General features: G+C 34.6%; 1 protein-coding gene across 1 annotated transcript; it reads left to right on the top strand.

The window, feature by feature from the left end:
* The first annotated feature begins 550 nt into the window (after positions 1-550).
* Positions 551-15,527, top strand: LOC142979710 (putative phosphatidate phosphatase). Its single transcript, XM_076124799.1, has 6 exons — positions 551-898; positions 9,135-9,286; positions 10,566-10,763; positions 10,969-11,130; positions 11,426-11,602; positions 13,297-15,527. The coding sequence occupies exons 1-6, from the start codon at positions 841-843 to the stop codon at positions 13,396-13,398; spliced, it is 849 nt and encodes a 282-aa protein (XP_075980914.1). The 5' UTR covers positions 551-840; the 3' UTR covers positions 13,399-15,527.
* The last annotated feature ends 3,972 nt before the right edge of the window (positions 15,528-19,499 follow it).

Below are 19,499 nucleotides of genomic sequence, written 5' to 3'. Positions count from 1 at the left end.
TATTTACATAAATTTATGTAATCGACTATTTATATATTCTATGGTACATCTCTGCTACAAATACCCAATAGAAAAAAAATAGCTTTAGGTCCAATTAGGTGCTAGATAAGTTAAATATAGTTTAAAATATTTTTACCTAGTGACACAAAGATGTCGTTTTTTAAACTATTTTAAAATAAAACTGTTTATTATATGTTTTTATGTATAGTAGAACTTAAATGCACTGCCTTTAGTAATTCTCGATGTATTGTAGCTTTCGGGCAGCTATTTATTTACTTATTTTTTAAAAGTGGTTAAAAGTTTATAAAGCATAATAAATCTGTATAAAGTGTTTATGTTTTCTTTTTAAATATTATCCTTTCCTTTGACTTTGCTTTGACTCCGAGCTCCACAGTCCACAAAAAAATAAATAAACAAACTTCCTGCCGTCCTCTGCATGCTACTCCTAGTGCCATCTATTATTTTCATATTGAACTACAGTCTATGTCCACTCATACCACTTAAACTAGTTCTGAAACTTGACCACAGATGGCGCTGTTCATATTTTCCTCAAATGAGGTTTATTGCAGCCACGTTGAATCATACAATAACAAAATTAATGTAGGGCAGTAAACATTACATTATCGCTGGACTTCAACACAAGAAGATGAAGGGAGCAAAGACCTCTGTTTATAGCGAGTTACGGTACTTTTTGCAGTGTTTGGCAATGCCTAATACCACCTACTCGGTTACCCACAGATTGTCTATATTATCAGTGCCGTAGAGGCTGTTATCGTGGTTGCCTGTGCCGTGTTGTGTCACTCAAACGTTTCGTATTAAAATGATATTTTAGTGTTTAAAATGGCAGTTGACAGATTAATATGGAAAATAATAATAGACTTCATCGTCTTAGCGTGTGGTGAGTACAAAATATTGTTTCTTTGTTTGTTTACTACACCATATGTTTATAACCTTTGTTGAGTAACTTTTTGTATTTTGAATCGAATTGGAAGACGAAATTGAGGTTAGGTAATTAATTATTAATGCAATAAAAAATCGAATCGATAAAAGATACATATTTTAGTCATCTCATAACAATAGTAATAAATTAGAAATCTTTAAAAAGCCTAGGGCTTAACAGCTAATAATGACATAAAAGGTCGCTAATATTGATTGTTAATCTACCCGCAAAAAGTTTACAATCGCGATTGTTTGACATTTTCCTTCCAACATTTTCTCCTTGGACAGTCGACACGATAATTTTAGAATGCACCGTCGTTATTTTTTACTATTGTATTTGTTACATTTGCTTTGGACATAATAATATGATGGAAATACAATTAAGTAGTTATGTACTTGTATGTAGGTAACTAGTGCTAGACGTAAGTAATTGGTACTATTTCGAATAATATTAAAGGTACACCAGGATCAAGAAAAAAAAATTAAGCTGTGTTTTGATACCGTAATAAACGAATTAACAATATTTTTTCGCTTATCTGAAAACATTGGACCTGAAGTACATCTGGTTTATCACATCATTTAAAATGAAACACGTACTGCACAATGACACCGAATTTAACCGGGGCCTTTTACAAAAAAATGCGATCCTTTTACTCGTAACACGACAGTGGACGATAAAAATGTAATGTAAGGCACTAACCCTCGGTTTCTGACTACATTTAGCGGTTGTTTAACTATTCAATAGCGTTTTTAATTTATATGAGTTTAAACGCTATTGAATAGATAAACTACCGTAAGTCAAGGTAACTGGGGTAAGTCAAGATTTCTAGATCAATAATTCGAATAAGACAATGCATTAGATAAATGAAAATTGACAGGCATATCTTAAAACTACTAACCTTAGACAGTAGCAAAAAAAAGTCGTAAGTTAGAGGTCACAGCGTGTGATTTATTGATCCTAAGACAGAATGGTGCAGTGACGTAATGCTATTCAACAATTCCTTATGAAACTTTACCTGGTTGTAATTAACTATTCACGATGCGATTGTTAGTAAAGAAAGACAATATGAATGATAATAATATGGCATACGTTTGTACCAAATATGCAGTTTAGTAGGCGCCAGTTAACTTTAAGTCTGAATGTAGCAGCAACGGTAGGACGGCGTTGTAGTTACATCTTGTACCCTATCTCAAACATGGTTTTTATTTCTACCGACTGCAAAAAAATGTATTAAGACCTTGCCGATGCAAGCTGCAACGCATGCCAATGTGGTGGACTAATGGACTCAGGTTTAACCAAAGAAAAAGTTTCTATAGGTTTAACACCTCAACCTTTGGCTAGCAGTGGGACTGTAATGGGTCTTTCAAAGGGACCTTTGGCTAGCAGTGGGACTGTAATGGGTTTTTCAAAGGGACCTTTGGCTAGCAGTGGGACTGTAATGGGTTTTTCACACACATAATTTACAAAAACCTCTTTTAGATAAAGCGGAAAGTACACTTAAACGGTCAATTACTTTGGAAAATTAAACAACTATCAATGGGTACTTGTAACAAATTCTTGAAATACAATAATGATATCAAAGTGTTTTATCAAAACAATCGCGATTGACGTAAACTTTGTCAAGTTATACTTGAGTCAGTTGTGAAGGACGAGCTTGTAGCTAAGAAATAACCGCGCTGATCGATCTCTCAGGCAAAGCTGCGCTTGCAGAGGTTGATTAGTGGATCGGTTAGCCTATACATATTGAGTTCCTCCATGCTTCGGAATGCAAATTACACTTTAGGTGCCGGCTGTCATTTAAAAAAACAGTCGTTACCAGTATTCAGAAGCTAGAAAGTCTGAGAAGCAGTATTAGAGTAGTATCGTGTTACAACCCATGTAACTGGGCTGTGGAGTTAGGCAGTCGCTCCACGTAAAATTAACTGGTATTCATATGCATCCGGTGAGACTGGAAGCCGACTCTAACATAGTTGGATGAAAGGTTAGGCTGATTAACTTAATCAGTTGCAACTCTTGTGACGCATTGACGCAGTCAACAATATGAATCATGAATGAGAGAGTTAATTTGTTCTAATTTAATTACATGACTCAAGTTCGGTGTAGATTACATTCAAGAAATTTGAACCGTGTGTGATAATATAATATATGTTTGTGAGTTTGTGTTGAGTCGTTTTTAAAAGTACTATGGTTAAAAACGATTATGTAAACAGAAGATTATAATTCAGGATTACAATAATCAGAGTGTTATGGGCTCGATTACCGGTCAGGAATTTGTATGTATTAGCGTGGTTATTGTGGAGCAGCATTTTCGAACATTCATCTACACATCATAAGTACATATTCGAGTTTAAGCTATGCTGTGCCGATTAATGCCGAACTGAATATTAGGTCGGGGAAAAGTCTTATCGCATTATAGTATGTATGAACTTGTAATAAAATCTTTTCTCTACACAAAAAAGCTCGATATTAGGGTACCTCACGAGCTCACTGAAAGAAACCCAATGAACCGTGTACTCATTTGTGATTCTTGAAGCCAAAGAGATTTTATTACAAGTTCATACATACTAATAATGCGAAAAGACTTTTTCCCCGACCTAATATGTGTGTAGCAAGTCTTAAATTTGTACGCAAACATAGTTAAACTACCAAACCGCAATAAACGATAGTAAACAAACAATTTAGCGAATATGCGCCATTTGCTAAATATACATACATACATACATACAAAGAGTAAACGTATCAAAGAAGGGATTGAACCCACGACCGTGTCAGACGGATTATACTAAATGGATTAGCTTTTTATGAGAGCCTTTTATGATATTGACGTGTCTGTCTGACTACACCCAACTTCATAAAACAATTTGTAAACAAAGACTGGAATAAAACGTAGTTAGCTTTTGTTGTTACGAATGCGATAGAGGGTGTAGGTTCGAATCCTACAAGAAACAAATACTATGTGACCTATGAGTTTTTTCGCATTTGGGCTAGGCAAGACGTTAGAATAACATGTAGGCAATCTTTAAAAAAATCTAGTTTTATTTTACTGAAATGTCATGCAATCGGCGTCGCACGAGTTAGCTATATTAGGCCGTTACATACGTGCGAACTTCGTCTTAAATTGTAAAATAAAATAAAATAATCAGAAGAATGAAATGAATGTGTAAGTGCGAGCGAGAGACTCCGATAAAATGACATGACTTAGTTCGCACATTTGAAATGGCCCGAGTAATAGCGTGAAACCAAACGATAACCTTGTACAACGAGGAAGAATCGCCGGAAATTGTTTACTAGCCACTGATTTCAAAGATAACAATGTTGGTTTATTTCACGTACTACGAGCCCAGTTACATAAATACATAAACTGATACAGTTTATATACATAACGATGTTCTAAATATGCGTGTGATCACACTACACAAAATATAAAAATATACCTACTATATCTTTATACATATAATTCTTCTGTAAGTGTGTATGTCACTGAACTTCTCTTAAACGACTGGACCGATTTTGATGATTTTTTTTGTGTGTGTTCAAGGGGATCTGAGAATGGTTTAGATTATTAAAAAAGGTTAAAATTTTCAAATTATAGACGTGTAGACAGGACAACGTCTGTCGGGTCCGCTAGTACTATATAATATTTTCACGGGTTGCTCAACCATAGATTGTGTATACAAAAGGGAAGTTTTACATTGAATGTTTTTTGTATATTCTCTGCAATATAACTTGCAGCTGTAGGAAAAATATGTTACTTCCATCTATATTTTAGACTACCTTCTGCCCGCGACTTCGCACATAAATTTTCCTGGAGTGAAAAGTATCGTATGTGTTAATCCAGGTTATAAGCTATCAGTGTACCAAATTTCAAAAGTAACAAACATACAAACTTTCGCATTATAATATTAATAGGATTAAAAGGATTTATTTCAGAACTGATGTCAAGTCAGTAGGTAAAAAAGGAGGAAATCAACACAATATATATATAATGTTGTATATTACACAATCACAAGCCGTTTATAGCAGTAATAACTCATAATATTTCGTTGCCACGTTTATCATAGACCTTTGTACGCATCATAAACTTTAGAACTAAGTTATTAGTCTACCCAGTTTACTCCAAAAATCGACAGCAGATATTTATACTAGGCTTATACAAGTTTTAGAAAAATTGGTTTTTCATGCCAAATTACTTAAAATGTGTTGTTTTATATGCCATGAAAACTTCACGAAGAAATATCCTAAAATAACGAAGTTACCAATCTTAAGAACGCTAACTAAACGTATTTTTCATTACAAAAAGTCTCAAGTTTTTCAGTTTAAACGATTTTTCTGTAAAGTTCACTTTTACGAGTAAACGTAGTATAAATAGCCGAAATACTAAATACATGAATACACCTAAATTCCGTTAAATTCGCTAGTTCTTATCAAGTACTTATCAAGGAATGCGCTACGTACTGTATCATAAATCAGTTTAGTAACCGAAGGGCTTCGAAAATTCGATAACTTATTATTTCCTTTCCTATCCAGTACCCTCTTTTGATATGTGGGTCAGTGTATTAACTATATATTAGTTATAAATATATTAGGTCGGGGAAAAAGTCTTTTCGCATTATATGTAGTAGGTACATATGAACTTGTAATAAAATCTCGGCTTCAATAATCACAAATGAGTACACGGTTCATTAGGTTTCTTTCAGTGACCTCGTGAGGTACCCAAATACCGAGCTTTTTTGTGTAAAGAAAATATTTGATTACAAGTTCATACATACTATAATGCGAAAAGACTTTTTCCCGACCTAATATATAACTAAATCTTGAGTTTGGTATATTCCCAGTAGTCCTCTCCAGCACAGTCCTGGGGTTGCTAACTGGGAATTGTCTTCCCAATCACTCTGGTGACAATGCGCACAGTCTTGTAAATCTTTAATTTTGATAATGTCATAATAGGCACCTTTACACACACGCTCTATCGCGCGTTCTTAGGTACAGTAGCGTACAGTATTACGCGGGAAAGACGGCGCGCTCCGCGCTCGCGATTTTCTTCGCGGGCTTGGCAGATGAGCGCGGCGCGCGGTCTTTCCTTACTCCTTGCACACCCTTAAAACACGCGATTGTTCATCGATTCAATTCGATCAGACACGATTTTGTTCACGAGAGAATTCCCGCTAGTTTTATGCGTTAATTAAGGTCATATTTAAGAAGCATTTGGTCCGTTTCGCCATTTATGGGTAACATCTCAACTTACTATTGAAAGTATAAAATCTTTTTTTTTCCGCTCTTTAAAAAGACAACTCCCGCACTAAGAATTGCTCTTTTTTCGCCTAATAAATAAACAAATAAGGATAGAGTAGTATTCTGCTTATCTGGTGCTCTCTACCAGATAAGCAGAATACAGCTTTCTATATCTGGGGGCACGGAAGTGCCCCCGCAAGTCGAGCAAAAAAAAGCGGCACGGCCGTACCATCCTTTTCTCGAAGCAATTCGGGCTATTTTCGACCCCCCTATAATGTCGTTATGGATAAAACAAGAAGCCTGAATTTTCAGCTACTAATTATTCATTGTATAAACACGGTACATTTAAAATTTCAGTCAATTTGAACCAGTAGTTTAAAAATGACAACATGTTAAAATTTTGAATTTTGTCACTCACTGATTCACTGACTCACTGACTCACCGATCATCAAAAGTATAAGGTACTTCTAGCAGACTTAGAAGCTTAAAATTTAGAATACAAATAGGGTTAAGTGTCTTAATCATGGGAAAAATTCAATATTTTCTAATTTCGGTCCAGTTTTCTAAATACACTAACTGCAACATTAACTTTGTAATCCCATATAAATGTATAAGATTACAAGATTACATTTGCAGTTAAGAATCATTATTACTGTAGAAAATAATAAATAATAGGTGTAGATAGGTACATACTATATGAGGCATAACGGGAGGGGATATAAGGTGGGTAAGGGTGCTTAGCCCATGAAACTGAAAAACATTCCCATAGGAAAATATGTTGAATTATAAGAAAAAACGTCTTTCCATACAAATTGGACTTATGTTCGTTCTACAAAAAGAAGTGAGATGCCACCAAAAACATTCTGTAAAACCTCAAGTCTCGCAGCTCAGTCTTTCTGGCGTAAAAAGTGGTGAGATCTATATAATACCAAGTCGATTAATCTATTTCGTCTCTACTTAAAGGACCTTCTGACTTAAGTTATTACATAAGTTATTATCATGCCAATATTAAAAATATTTTACGTTTAAAACAAAAAGATCGACTTGGTCATCGCATGAAAACACAAATTCGCCATTAAAATTTCAGGAGCATTAACTTCTCGTCGTGCTTTGTAGTAATACATACAAATCATGCGATGGCCAGGTCGGTCTATTTGTTTTAAACGTAAAATATTTTTAATATTGGCATGATAATAACTTATGTAATAACTTAAGTCAGAAGGTCCTTTAAGTAGAGACGAAATAGATTAATCGACTTGGTATTATATAGATCTCACCACTTTTTACGCCAGAAAGACTGAGCTGCGAGACTTGAGGTTTTACAGAATGTTTTTGGTGGCATAAAGGTTTATTTATTACACGAACACAAAATAAAACTTTTCAACTGTGGTCCATATAAATTGGCAAAGAAAGCAAATTACCGTTTTAATATACATACATACGAGACATAGAACACACATGCCATAAATATAATGAACTAGTCTCTTATTTATAAATGTCCATGTTTGTGTGTATTTACACATTATTATAGAGATAAAAGAAAGTAGAGTCAATGTGTCACGACGTGTCCTTATCACTCGTGACTAAGTGCCTGTATCAATGATTGTTATAAATACAATTATTTTCTGATGATTATACTCTAATATAGCATAATTATCATGTGCCCATAGCCAGTTGCGCCCACTAGTCGGTAAACGATCTGTAGGTTAAGCAAACCTTGGCGTGGTTCCAGAGATGGGTGGCCGCAAAGTGGTATTTGAACTGGACGTCTCCGTGCTTCGGAGGGTACGAAAATGTCGGTCCTGGTTGTTATCAATTAAGATAACAGTCATTAAGGTTGACCACTAACCATACGATAAGAAAGAAGAAGAACAATAAAGAATCATGGGTTTTTGTGTATGCGGCAGTTTATACGATTGCTATTCTCGAGGTCCCGGGTTCGCTCCTCGGGTCAGACAAAAATCAAAATCGAACCATTTATTGATTTAGGTCAAATGAAAAATCCCTAATGTCAATAAATTAGTCAATACGAAAATCGCTAGTTGCCCTTTCTGTTTTAAGGATTGAACAATAGCCTACTGTCCGTAATACTCTATCGTTATCACATCATGTGATAAGCACTGATAACGCTACTATAGATATTGATTTGCAACTCAGTAGATGACTGTTTAATATGTACGTACCTATTAAAATAATCCTTCCTTTATTCATAGCTGATAAACAATCTCAGGATACGATTAGAATAGTTTAATAAATTAGATAATATATCTAAATTCGTTCAAGTTCCGTGCGATATGATGATAAAATAAACATTTTTGATGTTTTAGAATACTTAATCTATCAAGGAATGTTAGATATCAACGGCTTTTTTGGCTTAGGATTAGACTGAAAATTCGTACTCACACAATTAGGTAACTAACATATTGATACTGCCACTACTTAATCTACTTATAGTTGTATACCTGTTTAGAGTTGGCAATAAACTCGAAACGGAACGGATTTTCATACGAAAATCGCCAATTACGTATTTACGCCATTTTCGAGGAAGGTCTTAGGGTCTTGTATTGTGCAGTCTCTACACACATAACATCACGCTTGTTATACCCGATAGTTTTGTCAGAGGTTTATTAAAAATGTACCTACCTTTCACTAATAATGTGAATCCCATGTTATGGGACGTGATCCTGCCATAAACTGGACACGTTACCAAACTCATTTGTTGTGAATGTTCACATTTTGTCTGACTTAGGAATCAAACTCGAGACTTCGCGCTAGACCACAGGGGCAGTCTGTAAAAGTTAAAAAATATCCTACCTATCCTATCCTTCCACACATAAACTGTAAGTGTGTCAAATTTCATACTTCTGCGCACGTTTTTTGTACAAAGGGGTCCAAAGTTTTGCTTCACGTATTGATAATTATATACTTAGCTAATTGTTGTATTGTACCTTATATATTCCAGTTGGCATCCCACTCCTGGTATTGCTGCTTTGGATAGAGCCTTACGAGCGTGGCTACTTTGAAGATGACATGTCTCTTCGACTGCCGTTTAAACCACAGCAAATTTCCATCGGAGCTCTTGCTATTTCGGGCTTCGTCATTGTTATATCAACGGTAAGTTGCCAAAGACTGTCTAACTAGTAAACGTCGTGTAAGCTCTGGAGGGCTATCACGTATTTCAGTTGATAGCTATTTGAAAACCAGTATGTGCTGTACATTGTTTAGTTTCTTAGAAAAAAGTGATTGACACGTTATATCGAAACAGCAATGAACTGAATAGTGGCCGTCAATTTGATGAACACTCGTTGTCAACTGAGATACGTGATAAGCCCACTGATCAGTTATACTGCGTTTTGTCACCTTCAATCAATTTTGAAACTGTATATGACTGAAAAAGTCCAAACACTGCTTACATGACGTTTTTAGTAAGACAAAGTCTATGAAAGCAATTGTCAAAATTGGGTCTAATAAGCAATATGATAGATATACAGTATTAGAAGGAAGATAATATTTTGTTACAATAATTTCTTTTGAACTTTTAACTTGCAAGTTAACTAACTAAATATAATAACTCAAAGGTGACTGACTGACAAAGCAATCTATCAACACACAACCCAAACCACTGGATTGTTGTGACTGAAATTAGGTATGCAGGTAGATGATATGACGTAGGCATCCGTTGAGAAAGGATTTTGATCAATTCTACCCCCAAGGGGATAAAATAGGGGATGTAAGGTGTATGATAATTCTATCCTTAAGCACAAACCACGCAGACTAAGTCGCGAGCAATAGCTAGTTAATACATACATATAAACGGGAATTAACGCGTACATCCATTTCACATTGGTATCCAAGGTAAAATGGATGCTCGCGTCAATTATATCAATTGTATGTTTGCGTTAATTCTCATTTATTTATTACAACTATAGTACTTATTTCAGTCCCGCGCGGCTCTGCTCGCGTACAAACTTCCCCTACTACAGCCCTTTGATGTTTAATGTTTGGAAATTAAAGTGACATAACAAACGATGTGAGGAAACGTGTGGAATCAAATGATTCCCAACCCTTCGATACCCTTAACCATCTCCATGCTAAAGGAGATCATTTTGGCTTCATACATATATGAGACTTTTTTAAAGTCTCCAAATGGTTTAAAGCTGTCCTACAACTTTTGCGCCATACTAACTATTCCTCCAGATGGCTGGTTCGTGAGCTGTAGCGTAATGTTATATAGCCCATAGCCTTCCTCGATAAATAGACTATCTAACACTGAAATATGTTTTCTAATCGGACTAGTAGTTCCTGAGATTAGCGCGTTCAAACAAAGAAACAATCAAAGAAACAAACTCTTCAGCTTTATAATATTAGTATAGATTGCACCCTTTTTTTTCAGATACTAATAGTAGAAGTAGTGCGTGACAAGCAAGGCAAGGGCATTGGCGAGAAGTTTCTATCGGGGTCATTGATCCCTGGGTGGTTGTGGGAGAGCTACAACACTATCGGTATATTTGTGTTCGGGGCGGCTTGTCAACAACTCACTTCGGACCTCGCTAAAGCCGTTATTGGAAGGTTGAGACCCCATTTCTATGATGTAAGTAAAAAGAAAATAAATAATAAAAACACAATAAAAATGCCTTCCGTAAAACGGAGGAACTCGATATGTATAAGATGGTCACCCATCCACGGATAAACCTCGGCAAGCGTTGCTTAACCTCAGAGATAGATCTGCGCGGGTGTTGTTAACAAAGCCACGAGCTCCAAAAGGCTTTTAAATAATGATACAAATTTTATTTCAGCTGTGTAACCCGAGTCCTACCGGCGGGTCCACGAGTTCGACCTATATTACGTCATACACTTGCTTGTCCACAGCCATAACAGAGTCTCAGAAAAAAGACATGAAGATGTCATTCCCGAGTTCACACTCAAGTTTCGCCATGTACTGCGCTATTTTCTTTGTTGTAAGTACATACATTCAAATTGTTTATTTCGTTATCAATATTCATACCATACCACCGTGTCGGGAGGTCGTGGGTTCGATTTCCACGCGGGACAGTTATTTGCGAAAGGGGTAGAACTTTTATTGTTTCGGGTCTGGTTATTTCCGTAGTGTCAGTTGTTTGTATGTTTATAAAAGTCCACGCGACACAAGAGCAATTCTTAGTGCGGATTAGGGTAAGGTTGTTAAAAAAAAAGAAATAATATCAATTACAAACATTTTTGTATTAAATTAATATAAATTCATGAACTTTGCAGTTATACCTGCAAGTGAAGTGCAAATGGCGCGGTTCGAAGTTGCTACGTCACGCGGTGCAGTTCGCGGCCGTGATCGGCGCGTGGTACGTGGGTCTGTCGCGAGTGGTCGACCACATGCATCACTGGAGCGACGTCGCTGTTGGCTTCGCTATTGGCGCGGTTTATGCCTGTCTTGTGGTAAGTTAAACAAAGATGAATCTATACTATTACTAGCTGACCCGGCAAACGTTGCTTTGCCTTATAAAAAAAAATTGTGTCACTTAGATGTATGAAAAATAAATGTTGGCCGATTTTCAGACCTAGCCAATATGCTCACAAAATTTCATGAGAATCGGTCAAGCCGTTTCGGAGGAGTATGGCAACGAAAACTGTGACGCGAGAATTTTATATATTTTAGATTATAAATCTGAAGAGTTTGTTTGTTGGAACGCATTAATCTCAGGAAGAACAAGTACGAATTGAAGAATTATTTTACTGTTGGATAGCTTGTTTATTGAGGAAGGCTATAGGCTATGTATCATCACGCTACGATCAATAGGAGCAGGGTACCAGTGAAAAATGTTATCAAAACGGGAAAATTATGACTTATTCTCCCTTATGTGACGCATTGCGCGGGTTAATAAATTTAACCTATTACTGTCCCATTGCTGGTGAAGGGTCTCCTCCCGAACGAGGGAGGGGTTAGTTTAAGTCCACCACGCTGGGCAAATACGAGGTTGGAATTTTACTTGCGCTCAAGAAATGTATTAAATACGTTTTAGGCACTCGACGTTTCATGTTGCATTTAAGTCATTCATGGTTGTACGTGTTCCACCACGATGTTTTCCTTCACCGTTGGAACAAGTGATAATTATTTCTAATACACACATAACTCCGAAAAGTCGTTGCTGTGTTGCGTCAGTTTCCAACTGTGGACCACTTGCGTGGTAGATGCTAACTTATACCACTCGGCTATCACTGCTCTTTTAATAAATACTATCATAAATGGGGTAACTTAAAGAAAATTTCAGGTTAATTTCATTATCGAAATAAGTAAATAGCTCGCATAAAAAACTAGCAACGAGTTAAAACACCGCTATTAATAAAATTTTAGCATTTCAAATAGTGAAATTGACCTTAAACATGGCCATATTATTATCTTTCCATTTTGAAGTAACTCCTGTATTCAAAAGTAATCCCGTGCTTTAGATTTTTTAAGCGTTGGGGTGTATAATCGAAATTATTTAAGCAACTGAGACGATCAATACCTAACAGCCATAACGACACCAATTAACTTTTCATACAACAAAATAAATATTATTTTCGATGATCAACATTTTTTTATGGATTTTTGTATTCATTTTTTAAATACGCTTTTTTATGTAAAATACCCTCAAGTTTCGGTGAATGCTCAAATAAAAGAATAATAAGATAGAGAAGAAGAAGAAGAGAGAATAATAAGATAGAATATTAGGATACTTTAATCGAAACTCCTTGTTAAGATAAGTTAAGAATCCTTATAACTTTTTTACATAATGAGTCCCTACTAAGATATGATCCCCTTATTCTCCTACTATTAGCTGAAAGGAAAACTGCCTCTGTGGCGCGGTGGGGGTGTAATGTACGTAGCTTGGGCAAAGTGCTATTGGTCTTTTCTAATTTATATTCGAATATTTCTCTATAGTAGCCCGGAGTTCAGTGCATGCCCAGTATATGCCAATAGGCTTGCCCCCTATTACATGTAACTTGAATTGTTAATAGCGAAAAGTGGACACCCACGTTCAATATCGATATACATTACATTCTTGAAATACTAAAATCTTTTATCTAAAGAATACATATTGCCATGTTTTTTTAAGCTCAAATTATAACAAATTTGTTTTTGATTTCAGTTTAAATTCGTGTTAAAACCAAAGAATTACAGTGCCTTACCGACGCAGTGGGAGGAGCCTCCCGTCAACAACACTTTACCGAGGGCAGCGCTGGCGCGATGACCTTCAATATAAAGACTACTGAGACTATATGAACCGAACAGCGAAAAAACTAATTTCACCTTGTAAAATTGACCGAAAAATCTATATTAGTCATAGCACACATAAGAACTTTATTAACTCGCTAAAGGATCATCGCCGTGTCTTTTACCTCGTCGCCATACAGGTGCTTTCCGAACCGAATCGTTTATGTTACGATTCCGATTAGTGTGCATTTTAATAGTAAGTTTTGTAAAATAAATACCGAACGACTCGAGTTGATATGGTAACGATCCGTTTACAAGTTGATATATTATTATGTGTTATATGGCTATTGTGTACAACTTTAGAAAACGTAAAGGAGAGTCTACGCTAGTATCCAAGTCATTCCGAGTACAAGTGAAACTCAAGCTAAGCATAAATTCGCATTTTGTAGACTGACTTACATACATATAATCCACATAGGAGTTTCTAAAACAAATTTTGCTAGGCCCGTGCTCCGTTTGTCTTGGCTCCTATAACATAGACTCTCCTTAATATTCCGATAATGATTGCACACCGCAGGCAGAAGCCACATCAGACTGCATTTTATGCAGTAGTTTCTACTAATTCCAACAACAACTGCATCGTATAATATTATAATGTCACAGGCTGACTGTCAACCACGGTCGATGTAATTCGATCGAAACGTCGGGTGAACAAATAAAGTATTCTAACCTTTAATTTTCATTCGCGTTTAAAACCGGTTACATAATAATATTATGCGTACAAGTCGCAAGAATTTAAAATCGTTAACTGCAGTATTATGAACATTCCAAGTTAAAAATTTAATATTGAATTTTAGACTGCAAAAAGCAAAGGTATTTTAAAGCATCAAAATTAATAAATGTTTGAGATAAAGCTTTAAACTTTAAAGAGAAAGCCTTATTTTATGTGGCCTGGAGCCATTTTATATTTTAGTTAAGCAAATAAAGCAGCTAAGTATTATTAAGAAAACTTATGAATGTACTTATATTATTTTCTTTTTCAATAATTTCCCTATTTCCTTCATTAAAGGCCTAATATTTTGTCTATTTATGAAGTCATGTATGAGATAAGAGGCAAAACATCTGAATATGATCTACGGAGTAATTTTTTCTAACTCTTTTGTATATGAACACTTCAGAGCGTATTCAAGCGCTTTCTTTTCAGGTTATTTTCCGTCCTTCTTCCTCTTTTAAAATTCTACGCTATTCTATCCTTTTCTTACATAATTTATTTATTTATGTCTGTAATTATTATTAATGTTTTCTAATTGAATTGTTGCTGGAAACAAAATTTCCCAATTTTCTTTCAGTTTTCGACTGAAAATTTAAAAAAAGTATGAACCTGCAGCCGATAATATTTTTTTACTCGTATTCTTTATTTTTGTACTTTTGAGTGAACATAATAATATATTGTGCAGGAATATTACAGGAAATATATTACGTAAGTAAGGGCTTTATTTATCGATCACATATAAGTATCGGATAGTAATTCATCACGCTAACAGATACTTAACTGTAGGTAACCCAAATGTGAGTTTTACATGGATTTGCGGTCGCTCCTGCTAATTTTTCTCCAGAGGCGATATCGAGCACCAAAGCTATCAAGAAATTTTGCGTGAAAATTTTACTTACGCATTCTCCAAAAGCTGTATTTTGCAAGTTATTTTGTATTGAAAGTGAATGTTACTCGATAGTACTAAGTGTAAAAAATCCTGCCAAATATAGGGATCTAGGTAAAGTCTTGTAAATAACAATTATTGTCAGCAAATTTAAGTAACTTATCCAATTCATTTAATTTAAATAACAAACCTATTCTAGTAACTAAAGGATCCAAGTAAAATTCTTTAGCAACGATATTTTATTAAAACAAATCTAAGTCAGGTCAAGATTCTTGTTTCCTAAATTTTCCGCTAGAGGCGCTGACTGTCTATAACAAAAACTCATACTTGGTACAAAAATAAATAAGCCTAAGAAGTATTTTGTATATTTTGCGACACAAAATAAATGTACAACATAGGTGCTAAGTTATTTATTTAAGAATAAAGTGCAATTATAAGTTACCGGTTGTTAATGTTTAAGAGAAATGTATTTTATATGTTGAAATTGAATAAAATATTTCTTTTTGTATTAAGCCTTTTATTTTGTCTTCTTAGTTTTTTGAGAACAATATAAGATCAATAAATAAAAAATATAATTTATTGAATGGATTATATTAAAAAAGTTTCTATAGTGAAAATATTAAGTTGATGAAGTCTAACTATTATAAAAAAGCGTCCTACGGCGGTCATCAACGATTTCCGCGCTAAATATCATCGAAGTAAATTCAGCCGTTTAACTTTAAAAGCGTAGCAAACAGACTTTCGCACTTTTAATATTATTTTATAAGGGATGGGTGTCTGCCACAGTAGTAGTCCCTTGCTCTACGAAATGACGCAAGAAAGTAGTTGTTTTGTTTTGACATTAAACGACAAACAACTGCGAGTGGAATCTGTTTATAATAGGGTAACCATTTCTTGGATATTTACTTTTATACAGGGTGTCCCAAAACTCAACGATAATCCGAGACAGAATGAAAGGCCAAGTCATACCGGTTCTAGGAAAAATAAGAAAAAAATCCATATCACTTAGTTCAGCAATAATAGACATATTTCAAAAAAGTTGAAATTCCACACCCTTGGTCGCATTTCCAAGTCCTGTGATCACCAATGTCACAATTTCGCTGTGTTTTTTTTAATTTCGTGATCTTCATTAAATATGCTATGAATCGTAAAACAAATTATTGCACAAAACATTGTTAATTTAGTAAAAAAAGTTAAGTTTTAGTGAGTCATGGTTCACAAAAATATCGTTAGTTAACTTTGACGCTTCGTATTGAAAAAAAAATGTACTACACTGCCCTTGGCAAGTTGTTTCAAAAGTTGGCGCATTTAATCAAGATTTCAAAATGGTGCAACACTTGCCACTTTTCTTGCCATTAAAAATGTTATTTTTATTTGAACGAAGAATATCCTCGCAGATGGATCGGACGCAGTGGTTCAATTTTGTGGCCTCCTCGTACCCCCGATCTAAATCCAGTAGATTTTTTTTACTGGGAATGCATAAAAGAAAAAGTCTATTCGAAATCAATACAAAATCTATCAGAACTTCGCCAGAAAATTGACACAGCGTCAAAGGAAATAAATGCAAGGAATTTTGCTTGACTGTTGAAAAGATCTTTTGTACGCCGTTGCAGAGCCTGTGTTCGTGCCGGAGGAAAGCAATTATTTTTTGTAAAGAGGTAATTGAGTCAGTCCATAACCAATATTTAATGTTATAAACATAATATGTAATAATAATTAAAAAAAAAACAATGAACGAATCATGTTCTCATTTAATTATTCTCCTTAAACGAAAGTAATTCCGAATTGTTTTCCTCTGGCACGAATACAAGCTCTGTAACGCCTTACAAAAGACCTTTGCACCAGTCAAGCGAAATTCCTTGCATTTATTTCCTTTGACGCTGTGTCAATTTTCTGGCGAAGTTCTGATAGATTTTGTATTGATTTCGAATAGACTTTTTCTTTTATGCATTCCCAGTAAAAAAATTCTACTACATTTAGATCGGGGGAACGAGGAGGCCACAAAATTGAACCACTGCGTCCGATCCATCTGCGAGGATATTCTTCGTTCAAATAAAAATAACATTTTTAATGGCAAGAAAAGTGGCAAGTGTTGCACCATTTTGAAATCTTGATTAAATGCGCCAACTTTTGAAACAACTTGCCAAGGGCAGTGTAGTACATTTTTTTTTCAATACGAAGCGTCAAAGTTAACTAACGATATTTTTGTGAACCATGACTCACTTAAACTTAACTTTTTTTACTAAATTAACAATGTTTTGTGCAATAATTTGTTTTACGATTCATAGCATATTTAATGAAGATCACGAAATTTAAAAAAACACAGCGAAATTGTGACATTGGTGATCACAGGACTTGAAAATGCGACCAAGGGTGTGGAATTTCAACTTTTTTGAAATATGTCTATTATTGCTGAACTAAGTGATATGGAATTTTTTTCTTATTTTTCCTAGAACCGGTATGACTTGGCCTTTCATTCTGTCTCGGATTATCGTTGAGTTTTGGGACACCCTGTATATTTACCAATATTATGTAAAATTATTTCAGAAATTAGAATTAGACTCAAACAATGAAGACTATGATACCGGCATTATTATTATCATTATCAGCCCATATTGTCCCTCTGCAGGGCAAAGGCCTACCTTCCCTCTTTCCATCTATCTCTGTCTAAAGCTATTTGGTGCCAATCTTTAGTATGAGAGTCCAACTCATCTCGCCATCTCTTTCTGGGCTTTCCGCGTACCAGCATTGGAGCTGTTAAAAGCTACCAGCTTTTAACCTTCTAACCTATTTTTTACCGCCTTCAAAAAGGAGAACATTTTTAATTTGCGTTTATTTTTTTATTAGTATGAAATTACTCAGTAGACAGATCGTTTAATGCCCTGTAATCGATATGATAATTTTCATAATAGCAACTGCTCACTATATACCTATGTAAGAATGTCAAGAAGTCCCAGATCTGTCAAAATGTATGGTCACTATAACTTAAAATATTCAATTAATAATTCCACTCACCTCTTGATCTATTTATCAGTTATTTGTTCAATATTATCAGTTGATCATAAGTGCAAACTACAACTACTATAAATACTTCCTGATCAAAGTGCAGTGATCAAACTATATATTTATAGTATTTTGATCAAAGTCTGATTGAGAAGTTTATAGTCCGTGGTACAATGTTGATTGTATGATGCAAGATTACTATTACAATGTAGATTATTGCACTATTATATAGATATTAATATTATTTTGATCAAGTACATAGCAAGATCGGTAGTGGTGAATTTTGGTAAGCTTTATGAATTGAAAAAAAATAGAGAAATAGAAAACCGGTAAAAACATGGTATGCTACGATCTTTGAAACTACGCAACACGTTTGAATAGTGATAATTTTTAATACATAGAATAATTGGAATTGGAGAATTTTTATGTCTAAAAAATGTATAGGTTTTTTGTAAATAACTTTTGAACCGTTTTATTTATAAACCTGGCGAATTCAGAGCGGGCAACTAGTATTTTATTTTCGCCAAAAATACTTATAATCTGCAATAGCAACTATACTTACTCTAAAACGTAGACCCCAAAGCAGATACAATATTTATAATCTAATCTTTTAAAAAAATAAAACAAGAAATAATAAACTAAAGGGATCATTTATTTGCTGATTGTTAAACAAACAACAAACAAGTGTTGCAACATTGTTGCTCCTACAAAGTTATTCCATATAACATTATGTTTTAAAGTTCAATACACTGAAAAATTGAATTAAATTGAATGTTTTGGTTCACTATCTACAGAATCAGTTATATTTGTAAATAAATACTTTCTTACTCTTTGTTATCTTATTATAAAAAAAAACTGTAGCTCGATTCTCTACCACTATCGACTAGCAACAACCAGCTAGCTATCTAGAAATTTTACAAAAAACATGTGATTAGCGCCTTTAGCGGGTGACGCAGGAACTAATTTGGCAGTACAAATGTTTCTTCGAGTTTCAAAAATTTTAGATTTTTTTAAACTCGAATGTTCCGACTGTAGAGAATCGCGCTACTGAGCACAAAATTTGCACTTGGCTAGCGTTTGTACTCAGGGCCAAACCCTTACTTCAAAATTCAGGAGGAGACCATTGCCCAGCAATAAAACAGTAATTAAATATAAAAACTAGGTCTATCGTTCTGCTATACAAGTATTTCACACATAAATTAGGTACATATCCTCATTTTTAATTAGCCTAACATTCTACAGGATTGTTTATCAATCGTTTCAGCAGTTTCACCCTAACGCATTAAATACTATTTAATTCTGATGTTAGTACCTGCTATTGTTATATTTATTAATTAAACATTATTATTTTATCATAACCCGTTAAGTTGTTTTCAAGAAAACTTTACTAAGCCTATGTAGGGTATCCTCTTTTCCGCGAAATAACTCAAAAAATATTCTCAGTAATTTTTTGGAGGCCCTATTCCCGGTTAATGTG

The sequence above is a fragment of the Anticarsia gemmatalis genome, chromosome 17 (assembly GCF_050436995.1).
Source record: "Anticarsia gemmatalis isolate Benzon Research Colony breed Stoneville strain chromosome 17, ilAntGemm2 primary, whole genome shotgun sequence".
NCBI classification, from domain to species: Eukaryota; Metazoa; Arthropoda; class Insecta; order Lepidoptera; family Erebidae; genus Anticarsia; species Anticarsia gemmatalis.
The sequence above is the reverse complement of the archived record's forward strand: the minus strand, read 5'-3'. Positions and strand labels throughout refer to the sequence as shown.

Coding starts and splice junctions, on each gene's coding strand:
- LOC142979710 (XM_076124799.1), top strand. CDS start 841: ATGGCAGTTGACAGATTAATATGGAAAATAATAATAGACTTCATCGTC. Junction 899..9,134: donor CTTCATCGTCTTAGCGTGTG/GTGAGTACAAAA, acceptor TATATATTCCAG/TTGGCATCCCACTCCTGGTA. Junction 11,603..13,296: donor CGGTTTATGCCTGTCTTGTG/GTAAGTTAAACA, acceptor TTTTGATTTCAG/TTTAAATTCGTGTTAAAACC.